Below are 13,740 nucleotides of genomic sequence, written 5' to 3'. Positions count from 1 at the left end.
CCCATGGAAAGTGCCAGGAAGGGGCCTCCCCCCCCGCCCCCCGGGCTGGGGCACCGTGTCCCGCCGGTCGGGCGCGTCTCGGCCCCAAAGCAGCACACCAGCCTCGTAAAAAGTTATAAATCATTCCTTTCTTTATTAAACATAGCTTGCAAGTGATAAATATTACAAAGTTTTTTTTTAATCCTTTCTTCAAAAATTAGCTTATTATTTTTAATCAGTCACTGCATAATCAGTTGGCAGTATTTAAACAGTTTTTTTTTTTTTCTTTTTCCTTTTTAAACCAGATTCCAAACACAATGCAAAAAAAAAAAATAAAAAAATCAAAGAAAACCCTTTAAGTTGTGCAAAAGGCCTGGTTTCCCGGGCCCCCCTCGCCAGCTAGCGCGGCTGCGGGCGTGCGGCCGGGCCCCGGCGGGAAGCTGGCGGCGGCGGCGGAGGATCCCAGCCAAGCGGGCGAGGGCTGGAGGGGGCCGAGGGCGGCAGCCGGAGCGGCGCGGGCAGACGGACCCTCGCAGGGGGCGATCGCAGGGGCCAGGGCCCCACCGCCCCCCCTCCCCCAGCACCCCGAACCCGCCCCAGCGGCGAGGAGGGGGCGGCGCGGGGCAAACGCGGCCGCCGGGGCAGCGGGCAGGGTGCCGGGGGCTGCGCGGGGCCGGGCAGGGCCCCCCCGGGACGGGGGCGCCGGGCGCTCGCCGCGGCGGCGGCCGGGGAGACGCCGCGAGCCGTCGGGGGAACAGGAAGGAGCCGCACACCGCAGGTTGTTATAGATGTATATTGTATATATGCCAATGCAATAATAAAAACAGTGCAAATACAGTTACAGTTTATAATACTCGTCCCCACCCCGGCCCCGCTGCCCGGCGCGGCGGCCCCCGGCGCGGGGGCCCGTCCTGCCTCCGCTCCGCCGGGGGGGCGGGTGGCGCGCGGGCTCCTGGCTGAGTGTGTGGGAAAGGCACAGATTTGGGAGGTGGCAGCTGCCACCAGTGCATGGCCGCGGGCGAGGGGAGCCGGGCCGGGGGCCGCGCCACCCCGGCCCGCCGCGGCCGCCCGCTCCGCTCCCCGGCCGCCCCCACCCGCCGGAAACCACCCTTTTGCACGGTTCATGTCATACACAAGAGGTCACACTACAAAAAGGACGTAACAACTTCCACAATATCCATGGCTAGGCTGCTTTGTTTTTTGTTTTTTTTTTTTTCGTTTTCTACACAATGTACAGTTTTTTTTTAATGTGTCAAGAAATAGCTTATATACACGAATGAGTCCTTGTTATAACATCTCGGCAGCAATATCATAAGCTAATTAAGATCTGGTTGGGGTGAGGGGGAGATGATGGGGAGGTTAGAGAAGAGACGGGAAGGGACAGGTTATGGTGTTGGAGGGGAGGAGGGAAAAAAAATCCAGTAAGCATTTTCACAAGCAGATCTACAACTAGCTGTAAAAGAAAAGCTAACAAAAGCAGAAAAAAAATCCTTATTTTTGTATTAAAAAAAAAAAAAAAGACGATTTTCTACCATACATCACATCTGTAGGGGAGGGGACACCACACGGGGAGGGAGCAGGGTGTTCACGCGCTGTAGTCAAAAGACAAGGAAAAAAAAAAAAAAAAAAAAAAAAAAGATTAACCTGTGCAGGTCACAGACACAGCAAGGAGCTCGGCTCCCCCGGGAGCTCGCGGGCACGGGCCACGGCCGCCCCAGCACGGCGCGGGAATGCCAGCGCCCACGTTCCCACGCTGCGCAGGGCTCCCGGGCGCAGCGGGGACACACGCAAAAGCCTTTCTCGTGGCAGGGACGGGGCGCGAGGGGCTCCGTTCCCTTCCCCAGGGCGCCTGGCGTAGCACCACGGAGTCACCGACTCCTTCTCCCGCCGCTCGCCGCTTCCAGCGACCCCGGCAGGGGAGACTCAGCCTGAAGTATTGCACTTTTTTTTTTTCTCCAAAGTTTTTAAAGTTTAATCTCAACCAACGCACCCGGGTCACCTCGTACCTCTCGGCACCACCTGACTGGGGGAGAAATGGCACTTGAATGAGGTGGGGAGAGGGGTGGCGAATCCGCCTGGGCTGCGGCAAAAGGTGGCGGTGGTGGGGAGAGCTGGGGGGATGAAGAACAGGTGATAAAAACCACCACCAATAAAAACTTCTCAGGTTTATCCAAGAAACAATGAGTCCAAGTACGGCAGAGCAATAAAGGAGATGGACAGAGATTTTAAGAGAATCGCTATGTCACGGAGGGGGTGGAGGAGGGGAGCCGACCAGCTAAACAAGATTAAAACAAAAACACAAAAAATATATATAGTATATATATATGCCACTACGCTTCACTAGTTTCCAAAAATAAAAAAAAAAAATCCTTTTTCCTCTGGCAGGCCCCAGGAGGGAGGGACGGGGTGCCCCCCACCCCGTGGGTACTAAGTGCTCATTGAATGGAGGGGGCAGGCACGGGGGGCCAGGGCCGGCACCGGCGGCTCCCGCAGCAGAGGCAGGGGCATGCAGGAAGCGACGGCGCCTGCTGCGCAGTGGCAGAGGCTTCTGGGCACCCCAATAAAAGCAACTCCACACGGGTGACTTAAGCACTTAAAATTGCACAAGTTTTTTTTTGTTGTTTTTTTTGTTGTTTCTTTTTTTAAACATCAGGAAAAAAAAAACAAACCAACACGAAACTCTCAGGAAACTCCTTCCAGCCACTTGCAGGGATCTGTTCCTCAGAAGCAGCAAACCACGGCGCACTCGCCTTGCTTCGTACCCGCCGGGCTGCCCGTGGCACCGGCCAGTGCCCGCGGCGAGCGGAGCCGCCGCCGCTGCGCCGGGCCCTCTTCAGCACCCGGATTCCTGCTCTCTAAAGTTCTCGTCTGCAGAGGGCAAGGAGGAAGAGGAGGGCGCGGGGAGGAAGAGGTGGGGAGGGCCGGTTAGTGTGAMGGTTAAGTGCAAATAGAGCATTTCTCAGCCGACTCTCACCCCTTGTTCTTGCTTTGGGGTCGCTACCGCTGCTCGGACCCCAGCTCTTGCCCGGGGGGGGGGCCAAGGAAGGCAGCTCCGACCCGCACCACTGCGGCACCGGCCCCATCGCCCGCGAGGACCCGCTGCGGTTTCACAACCGGTGGTGACCGAGAGCTGCTCTGGAGCACGTGGTGGGGAGAGGAGGGGACTCGCCAAGGCCGAGGCTGCCGTGCCCTTTGGTGGATCACAGTCTGCTCTAGGTCTTCCGCTTGCGAGCGCCGAGAAGTGCCATCGCTACGTCAAACCAACACGCGCTCCCGCCAGCGCCCAGCCGCGGCGCYGGGGGCTCTCCAGGCTGCATCCGGACCCCTCCGCGCCCTGCACAGCTTATCCAGTTGTTGCACTGCACCCGCGGAGCGGCGGGGCTCCCGGCACTGTCCATCGCCAACGCCCGCGCCGCAGCTGGCGCACGCGGACACCAGCGCCTTTGCAAACCAGGCTCCCTTCCTCCGAGGTGACACGCACGAGCTAAGACGTTAGGGACCAACCCTCAGCTAGACGTAGGGCGTCTCCTCGCTACTCCTGCCAAGCCAAGGAACATGAGCACCCTACCAGCGGCAGAGGACAGTTGTCCAGGCTCAGCCCACTGCATTTCTTTGCCCCAGTTTCCCCGTGAGTCAGCACAAGCTGCCCTTTTTTTTTTTTTTTTTTTATTAAAAAAAATGGTCACTATGTAGAGTGGATGCCCTTACAAGTCTCTGGAAAGGAAAAAAAAAAGTTTAACCGTCCATTTAGCAAAGGAGGAAAAAAAACACAACACAATTAAAAATTCTATGCTTTGTCATTACAAAAAAAATAGCATAAAACAAGCTTTAACACATGTATAGTGCTGATTTCAAGCAGACATTGTTCTGACCTCGGGCAAAGGAAGTGACCTCTCACTGCTATAGAAAACCAAAGTAGTTAAGGTTTGGAAAAGGACAGGTCGCTGAAGGTTTGAAATGTTTTTTTTTTGTTTGTTTTTTGTGTATTTTTGTTTCTTTTTTTTTGTCTTTTTCCCCGTGTACGGTAGGCACCAGTACAGGCACTGCATGCGACGGAAGTGGGGAGGAAGGGGAACGGTCAATAGGCGTTATTTCTGTCCGCTGATGGACTGCGATATAGACCGGGGTGGGATCATATCTAAAAGGTATTCCCGCTGCCGGTCCGCCAAACTCGACGCTTTGTGGCCTCCAATCCCAGCATTCAGGTATGCAATGTTAACACCTAGAGAAGGGAGAGAAAAGCAGGTGKGGACTCCTCTAAGATGCGTGAAGCTGTACAAACTCCCCGGCACAACGCGACACAGGAGCAAAGAGCTGGGCTCGTCCCTTCTCTCGCGCACAGGGGAAGCGCCTCTGTTCGCAGCGGTGCCCGCTCTCTGCGCAGGCCAGCACTGTGCTCACCCTGCGCCAAGAGAAAGGCGTCTGCCCGCTGCCGTGCCGGGAAGGGACTCCTCAGCCCCTCATGCAGAAGGCCTTCCAATGCTCTTTTTAACTTCCCTCTCAGTTTTAGTCTGTTTTCAGTTTGTGCTTCTGCATGCCTTGGGCATGCTGACCTGGAGAGCACCCTCCTCCCAGGGCCCTGGGCAGCCTCTGCTGAGCCCAGCGGAGGCAGGGTGCAGCCACAAGGCTCTTCCTGCGGCGAGCTCAGGAGGGGCACCCGCCCGACACCATCCCGCCTCAACGTCACGCCTCAAGTCACAGGCAACGGCGCAGCTTGCTAGGAAGCGCCACCGGCCCAGCACACGCTCAGAGGGACGGGCACTGCAGAGGAACCATCGCCCTGGGCGTGAGGCTGCATTCAGAGGTCAGCCCTACACCCCCRTTACAGGCCCACCTTTTGAGACCAAGCCCAGTGACTGCAAGAGGCAGTGTACCGGAGTCCTCTCAGCTTCCACCTAGCAATAGCACTTTAATCAGAACCCGCTCTCCTTACGGAGGTCTGCAGTGCCTTTGGGGCASGGAAGGGAAGTACCATGGTCTCAACCAGCCTATGCTAGTGACACTAGCCCCTGCAATCAAGCCACTCTCTGGACTGCACAGACTGACCTGTTGCACAGTGTCTGGCCTAAAGCCCCAATCCTCCCTCCACGCTAGCGAGGATCAGGATGTTACCTGGCATACCAAGAAGACCACCTGCCACAGACAGCTGGGGTGCCTGAGCAAAGTTGGAAAGCATCGAGCGGGCAGAAGTGGGGATGCCACGCTGCAGAGTACTCTGGGGCTGTGGAGCCTGAGAAAGGAGAGAACAAACAAGGAAGAAGTGAACACAGACCACTAGATACCCCATCTGCYTTCTCCTGGAGCAAGGACCCCAATCACACCATCACGGTTGCAGAAACCAGATCGAACTACAGCTCCCACACACAGGCAAGTCAGGCAGCGTTCATTTTCTTGGCAACAGTCTAGAGTATAATTTTGGACTCTAACTCTGATAGATCAAAATTCAGGAAGGTACCAAGATGGCCTGGCAGTCAGCAGTAAGCCTGGAAGCAAATGCTAACTGAGCTATGACACAGGCTGCAGAAGAGCAAAGAATCAACCATGGCCTTTGCCCGGTATGTGGAATACATTGTTTGCAGATYGCTCTCAGATATGCAACCAACTAACATGGTCCTGGGCTGTGCTTCGAGCTCCCCCACCAGATGACCTGGGAGTAAGAGGCAAGAATTTGAAGGCTGAAGTAGAGGACAAGGAGATAGCAGCAAGTACAGTCACTGTTAGTACTAAGAACTGAAGTAAACAAGTGGGAGAAATGGAGACTGTGCCGCAGAAGAAGGTAGATATTCAGATGCCATGCCTGCTACCTAGCAAGTATGCTACCCTGGGACAAGGTGGCTGGCCAGCTAGTTAGCCACTGAAGAGCATCTAATTAACACATTGCATAGACTAGTCCTACCAAAGGACTATGGTTAAAAGCAACCTTAAAATGCAGAGGAGAAAGTAAAGTGCCCAAACTTCGAAGAGCAGCCATACCCAAAACCTTCTTTGGGAACAGAGAGAAGGCACCTCTTCCAGCAGCTTAAGATGCTCAAAGCCTCCCTTCTCTGCACAGAGCTCTCACYGTGTCCATCCAGATCTGAACCAGAAGAATGCTTTTGGCCTACAAACAGGGCAACTCATGCTCCTGCCTTGGCTGGGAGCCTCAGTTAGGAGCGCACGCTGCTCACCTGCCGGAGCGTGTGGTGCCTCATGATGTTCTCCTGTTTGCTGACACTGGATACAGCAGGAGCTGCAGTGGGAGACAAGGCTGCCTGCTGCTGTAGCCTCTGCTCAATCTCCTGAAAGAAACAGATGCATTTTAGAGGTGCAAGCAGCAGAGTCTGGTTAGACCTCACTCCTCTGCTGTTAGAAACAGCCTTGCCCCAGAAATGACCACTTTCTCCTYCATATCCACAACCTTTCTGGTGAGATTCGAACTCCTGCAATAGCAATGCAGGGAGTTAGGAATCATACATCAATTCCCACCTGTACCAACCAAGTCGGAGCTGACCCCTCTGSTGCCATGAACAGACCAACAAGACACTGACACAGATTATAGCAGGTAGTATTTTAGGAGAAGGTGAAAGTAGGTTCCTCCCACAGCCTGTCCTACTCATACTGTGCAATCACTGGTTTATTTGAAGTCTTGATACCCACTTAAAACTCTGTTGCTTTTCCAAGGTGTTACTGGAATTGTGGTCTTGCTACAGCCAACATGAACAGCTTTTTATCTCTGCACTCTCTTGCTACATACAGCCCAAAGATAATGACTCTTCTTACTCCAAAACAGGCCTGTCCTATTTGTCAGCAGTCAGATTCCACTTCACATTTAGTTTTCATAGTTCACAAATGATGATTTTGGGTTTATTCCTGTGATATCCTACAGCTTCTGAACACCTTCTCCAACATCAATTTATCAGATTCCCCCAGTTTTACAGACAAGTGAACAGGCAGCAAGTGGTTAAGTGACTTCCTGAGAGTTCCAGGAAGTCCGTGGCAAAAGTAGGAACAGAAGCCAGCTGTCCTGACTCAGTTTTCAACCCACTCGGCCTCCTACTGCTGTCAATGGAATGAGTTACAAATCCAGCGGGGAAAACATACCACACACACAAAGGGAAAGGAGCAGCCACTCTTGCAATGCTTCACTCACCGCAGGAGCGAGCGCTGCTTGACAGTTAGCGCCAGCATTGCATCGCATCTGTTAAAAGCTTTACATGCTGTACCAAGGCTGGGCATCCTAATGGAGAACTGAAACTCCCCACACCAATGCAAGAGGAACCCAAATCACCACAGCATACTGAAGAGCTGCACACAGCTGTTTGGAGGCACCCAAAGGGACAGGAGCAGCAGATCTGGGAACCCACGTTCAGGCTGGCTCCTCTGGAGACTACCCAGGCTTTCCTGGAGCAAGCGTGTTCTGCCATGCAGCTGGAAGGGCTGTGTACTTGCCTGCTCCTGCTGCAAAGCTTTCACAAAGGCGTTCTTCAGTCGGTTGGTGTGCTCTGCCTTCAGTGCCTTCTTCTGATTGGAAGTCATGCATTGCTCACACAGGATCTTCCCATTTTTCTCCTGCTTCCAGTGAGGGGTGAAGTCAGTGCGGCACTGAGCACAGACAAAGGGCTCCACACGCAGGAGGGATGCACAGCTTTTCCCTGAAAGTCACCATAAAGCAGAGTTAAGGCCAACATATAAACAGATTCTCTCAGGACAGCTTCACTTCAACTCACTGTGGGCAAGAGCTGGAATAACACAGCTCTGTGTCTACGGAGAGAAACATGAGCAGTCCTACACCAGAGACAGAACAACCATGGGGTGCAGCAAAATCTGGGGACCAAGTAGATGGGGAGCAGCTCTACAAAAAAAGGAGCTGGGGGTCCTGCTAGTCAGGAGATAGGTCTGCAGTGCATGCCTGCAGCAGAGAAGGTTAACTACACAGTGGGCGGTATATCAGCAAGAGAGCACCAAACAATTAAGAGAAGAGATTATTCCCCTCTACTCAGCCCATCTGAAGCTGTGCTTGGAGTGCTATGTCCAAGTTTGCACTCCCAGTACAAAAGGGATGTTTACAAACTGGAGAGAGGACACTGAAGGGCCACCAGGATGGCCAGAAAGCTGGGGCACATAACATACAAGGAGAGGCTGACAGCATTTCTTTAGCCCAAAGAAGAGAAGGTTAAAGGARGAAGCTAACTGTGGTCTTCTGCAAGGTGTGGAGAAGACAGAGCCAGGCTCTTTTCAGAGCAACACGAAAGGACAAGCGAAAGGACAAGAGGCAGCAGCCACAAGCTGAAGCAAGGGAAATACTAACTGGATGCAAAAAACCCCAATCATTCACAAAGCACGGTTTGACACTGAGACTGGGGGGGGGGGGGAAAGGAGGGAGAGCAGGCCCTCAGCAACCTGCCCCTTCCTTTGAAGATGGCCCTGCTTTGAGCATGGGATTGGACCAGAGATCCCTTCACCTCAATTATTCTGTGCTGGAATAAAAGTGAAAGAGCAGAGACTCAGTCCMGCTTAGCTGGGAGGTTACAATGCCAACAGAGCAGCAAGGTGAGCGCTGGTGGGGTTTCCAAGGGCTAAAATCCTCCAAAATCCAGCTGAGAGCTGTTAGCTCCACAGCAGTAGTTCAGCAGCAGTAACAGCAGTCACAGCGCAGCCCTGGCACGGTAAATCTCACTGGGGGACTGTTGTAAGGAGCCTCCTGTCCAGAGCACTGTTACCCTGGAAGCCTCATCCCTGGGCACCCACCACGGCTGCTTCACAGCCTCTCCTCCCTTCTCTGCGGGAGATGTTGTCCCCAAAATGCCACCGGGGAATTTACATAACCAAGTTCCTACAACTCGGCCACCGGCTACTCTTCCCGTTCCCATGGTAACGGGCGCCAGGGCGAGGTGCTGTTCAAACCGTGTTTCAGGAGGCGGCACTGCAGCAGGCAGGCTGCTCGCGAGAGCCCCTTTTGCAGGGGCAGGAGCAGCGGCCAGACAGGGCATCTCTGAGCAATCACGGCTCAGCAGGGCTTCCACAATTTTGCATTTCAGCTCCAAAACATCCAGGGAGAGGGAGCTGCCCGAAGACCCCTCCCTAGGGCGCAGCTCCAGCGAGGCAGGCTGTGCTGCCCCACGAGCCCCAGGGCACCGGCTGCTCCTGGAGCTGGCTGCAGGCTCCACACATCAAGGCTGCTGCTGGGAGAGGCTCTCCCCACGCTCCTAGCTGGCAGAGCCAGGCAGCAYAGTGCCGTCAGACAGGCTCCATGCCCGCAGGGGTCAGCAGTCGCACAGCTCCCTCGTGGCAGAGATGACCATACTGTTAGATTGGAAAAAACTGCAGCAAGAAGGAAGAGTCCAGAGCTATGCAAGAAYAGAAACCATTCTCTTTACAGCCTGAGCCACAGATTTGAGTGTTTTGCAAAGCAACAGAGGGGATTCAAAAGAGATGACATGATATTGCATTGTCAGTGTCAAAACAGAACGCAGAGGTCTGACAGCAGGACTACGTRTGGTCTCAGCAGCAGAGAAAGCTCACCACTTCATCTCCCCAGAGCTTACCTTGGCTGTCGATAACACTTTGTACTACCTCCTCCAGCCCCACCATGTAGATGAACTCGCTGTTGGCTGCGCTGGGCAGGAAGTGAAGCAGGGGTGCAGGCGGCTTTGGGGGTGGAATCTCCAGCAGTGTCTTTTCCAGCTGCTTGCGCAGGGCAAGCTTGGCAGCTGCCTGCGAATTGGCAGCATCATTCAGAGCACTGGGGCTGGGGAGTGGAGACGACACCCTGTTCACAGTGCCAGGCTGGATGTGAGAGGCAAGATTCATATAGATGGCTGAAGACGACGTACGCTGGCAAGGAACAGAAGAACTTGATTGCTGCAGGGAAAGAGGAGATGAGGATTAATACAAGTCTGACATCTATGCCAGAAGAGAGACTTGTGCTCAATATTGTCCCTTGCTATGGCTGAGATATGAAAGGTAGCTTGGAGAAGCCAGATAGCTTTCTTACAATCCCCCTTCTGCCCACGAACATTACCAAGGGGACTTAGGGAGACAGGAGCTATGCGAGGATCCAAGAGCAGGGAGTACGCCTCGGGCTCTACAATAAAGTCATCAGCAACACTGATGCCAGGGAGTCAAGGACCTGGGATGCAATAAAATCAGCACAGAAGAGACTCGGCATCCAGAGCAGCCAAAGGAGTTCAACTGTTAGGGAATGCGTGTACAGAGCCCAGCCTGGGCCGGCGCTCAGGACCCAGCGTCAGCCTCGTGTGGCGTGTAGGCAGCACCAAGCGCTGTGATTCACTTGCTGGCACCATTGTTCACTGTCAAGTTATGCTCCTCCACCTTTTGCTTCATTGATCTGGCACACACCCAAGCAGCATCCCCACTGCCAGATGGTGTCCATCCCCTCCCACACAGGTGCTCAGAATGTGCCAATTCCCTCCTCTTCCATTTCCAGTAGCTTTCTTCTGCATCCTCCGTTCGTTTGGATTCTCAGTCCCTGGATTCCTCTGGCACATGACAGTAACAAAGCACACAGACTTCTGCTGACCTGATGATGCAGCTTCCGTAGTCTTTTGTGAAACGAAGCCATCAGCCTGCAACCTATGTAAGCACCGACACGGCTGCTGCCTGCCTTTCATGTATCCTGCCTATTTCTTGGGGTATGAACATTTTAGTGCATGCAAAGGGGAAAATCCCAAACAGCCACAAATTCACTCAGCAATTCAAACAGTGTCAATTACCAAGGCTGAGGCGACAACCTCATGGTGATCAAGAACAATACATAAAAGATTAGAAAGTGGTGGTGGGGGGGGAACCTGACTGAATAGAATACTGCTAATGCTTTGCTAATTGGGAAGAAGAGGCAGACAACCAAACTAATCCTAAACCAGTTAACCTGACATAGGAGCAGGCAAAATAATGGCAGAGCTGATCAGGGGTAACTGATGCAGACTTAAACAAAAAGATGATAAATTAACACCAATGAACTTAAAAACAAGTTTATCAATCAAACATGTAATTAGATTTGTTTGATAGCTGTTTAGATGCAAGACTTCTGAATTGTTGTATAGTCCCGTTTATAATTTTGTACTATACGAGTTCGTACAAGTTACAAGTTTGTACTATACCATTGTTGGGACAAATTAGCTAGCTCTTAAGCCATTTAACTAACCTTAACAGGAATCGACAGTGGTTGTTAACCTGGCCCTATGTGAACATGAGGCATCTCAGACAAACGTTACAGCCTGGGACAAGGAACAAAGACTAACAGAGAAGAGGGAAACACATCCCAGGAAACAAGTCAGTATGCTCAGGCCCAGAAGCAAGCTCTCAGGACAGTAACGGGGCAACGGGGCAAGCACAATTCCTGGATGAACAAGCAACAGGAAAGAGTAACGCAAGAGAAAAATTTTATGGCTCTATGCAGCATTGAGGCGGCCAGTGCTAGAACTAGAAAATACTATTCCTCTCCATTCACAGTCTTAAATGGTCTGACTTTTGAAAGTAAAAGAATAGTTTTAAGTGTCCTGCTCCCAGATGGCAAGGAGTTTACTGCACACTTCTGTCAGAAGCATAAAAAGAAACCCCACAACTCATTACTGACACACTACTGACTACACACCTACAGACAGAGCAACTAGACCTTCTCGTAACTATTCACCGCTTCACTAGGGTCTTCAGAACTGTCATTTCAGCAGGAGACTAGTCTTGTGTTTAGTTTTGATGAACAATCACTTTGGTAGCTGGCAGCTCCACAATAGGAAGTTTTTCATTTATTTATTGTTCCATTCTTTCAATGAACATTTGTCTTTGTCTACGCTTCAGATATATTTCCATCTGCAAGCTTCACTCTAATGTCTTTGTTCTGAGCTCTGAACATCTCCATAGAATTAATCAGACTCATAAGGCCCTTCCTCTTTTCCTTTCGTACCTACCCACCATGCAACTAAGACCAAAACTGGCAGCAGAAGTAACCTACCGGTTGGTAGTTGATGGCTGGATTCATGCTTGGAGTTGTAGTGCGGATGAGGCCAGGTTTAGGAGGAACACGCTGCCCTTGTAATTGGGCAGGGTTGGGAGCAATCACACGCTGTGACATAAGCATATGGGGCAGAGTCGTATTTGTGGCAGACCTAATGACACTGTGACCCTGTTAAGAAAGGAAACAAGAAATAGGAAAAGAGAAAGAAAGTCTCGAGTCAAACCAGGATTTTTAGTTCCCTGATCTGGTTCTGCAACAACTGAGCATTTCCAATAATCTGTAATCCAAGTTACCTTGCAGCGTGGCCTACTGAGATACCACTTGAAGAACTGAACACAATTTTTCATCTAATTGTTATTTAAATAACCTTGTTCCATTTTGCCTGTAACAAGGGCTTCTCAGATTAACATACTCATATTTTTTGTAAAGAGGTTGGAATTTCATGCAATGATACTTGGAAACAATCACTTCCAAGTAGCCAACCAGCTTACTAGAAACAGGACCTCCATGGTCTAGGCTGAGAATTTTCATCTCCTGAAGCATCCCAAGACACACTTCCATGGCCTACATTTCAAACCCTCTGCATTAAAAACAAACCAAGTTCATTTGATCAATATGTAAAAATGCAAGGAGAAGAGGAAGAGGAAAAAAAGGCAAAAAAAAGGCAAGAAGAAGAAGAAAAAAAAAGCAGGTAGTTTGCCAGCTACACAAAAGCTATTAAAAGATTAAAAGCAAGTGCTAGAATTCACAATGCTTGCAATGGTGCCTGAACTGAGAGCAAAACGATTAAAGACTTCCAACTAACAGGAAGATGGGTTTTGCCTTCAGTAGAGGAACACAGAGATACATTATAAATCTTGAATTGCAGTGTGAAAATCACATAGTCAAAAATATGATACAATGATTACAGCCAACTGACCACAGATTGAGACCAGGAGACCTGCCCATGCTTCACGTAATATACATGGCTCAGAACAAGTTCTTCACATTTCTGAACATCACCATAATGGTTCAAAAAGGAAAACATCAGGCAGAAAGACTAGAACTTTTTGTCAAAAAAATCTTAAAATTTTAAACATCTCATGGCTAACATTTTTTTTCCTACTTGTTCTTCATGAAGGTCCTCATTGTCACACACAAGAGAACTTTCACAAAGACTGTGCAAACAATGTATTTCCTCCTTCATTAAAGCTCATTTCCTTTACCAGTCTGATCCCACTGCGAAGTCACAATAGACTTGACCCCAGAATCGTTGCCATAGCAAAGAAAACAAATGTCCCAAACAAAAGAGATGGTTAACAGGGGAGTAAATGATCAGTAAGATCAAAATGGAAGTCTTTAGCAAAAGCACGAGAGAAAGCTACAGGCAGTTAGACACTGGAGTATCACCTCGATTACTTCACATGCTTCCCAGACACCATCTTCCTAGCTCTCTGCCAGCATCTGATGGATTGCTGCTTCCCAAGCGCATCCCTGGAACTTTGTATATTCTAACACACAATCAAAGAAAGGCAACTGCCAGTCTCCTGATAAAAGACTAAAGTGCATTTTGCAATGCTCTGGAGCTCTGCTTTTCCACTGAAGACATTCATTCAGGTTGAGAATCTTGCTAGGGCTCTGCCAAGGCAAACCACTACAGTTCATCTCCTGCTCAAGTCCAAACCTGAACGGGGTCTAACGACAGGGAACACACCACGCTACCTCCAACCCAGTGCAGGCAAAGAGCAAAGTGCAACTTTGCAAATAGTTTTAGATCCTGTAGCTACTCAAGGCAACCCCAGTCTAAGGGCACTTTTTAAGCAGCCACC

The 13,740-nt window shown here is 51.0% G+C and overlaps 1 protein-coding gene across 6 annotated transcripts in view; it reads right to left on the bottom strand.

The window, feature by feature from the left end:
- Positions 1–758: 758 nt before the first annotated feature.
- Positions 759–13,740, bottom strand: part of GATAD2B (GATA zinc finger domain containing 2B) — a 49,690-nt gene continuing 36,708 nt past the window's right edge. For all 6 annotated transcript variants that reach the window (XM_085315378.1, XM_085315379.1, XM_085315377.1 and 3 more), the window contains 6 exons: positions 11,930–12,100; positions 9,504–9,819; positions 7,408–7,610; positions 6,147–6,257; positions 5,092–5,209; positions 759–4,201 (listed from right to left, as the gene is read on the bottom strand). In XM_085315378.1, coding sequence (XP_085171504.1) covers positions 4,068–4,201; positions 5,092–5,209; positions 6,147–6,257; positions 7,408–7,610; positions 9,504–9,819; positions 11,930–12,100 — 1,053 coding nt within the window. In that variant the 3' untranslated portion in view covers positions 759–4,067. The remainder of the gene's footprint in view (positions 4,202–5,091; positions 5,210–6,146; positions 6,258–7,407; positions 7,611–9,503; positions 9,820–11,929; positions 12,101–13,740) is intronic.

The sequence above is a fragment of the Rhea americana genome, unplaced genomic scaffold, assembly GCF_003343005.1.
Source record: "Rhea americana isolate MKP2758 unplaced genomic scaffold, rheAme1 scaffold_429, whole genome shotgun sequence".
Taxonomy (NCBI): domain Eukaryota; kingdom Metazoa; phylum Chordata; class Aves; order Rheiformes; family Rheidae; genus Rhea; species Rhea americana.
Note: the sequence above shows the minus strand (reverse complement) of the source record. Positions and strands in the feature narration are given on the sequence as shown.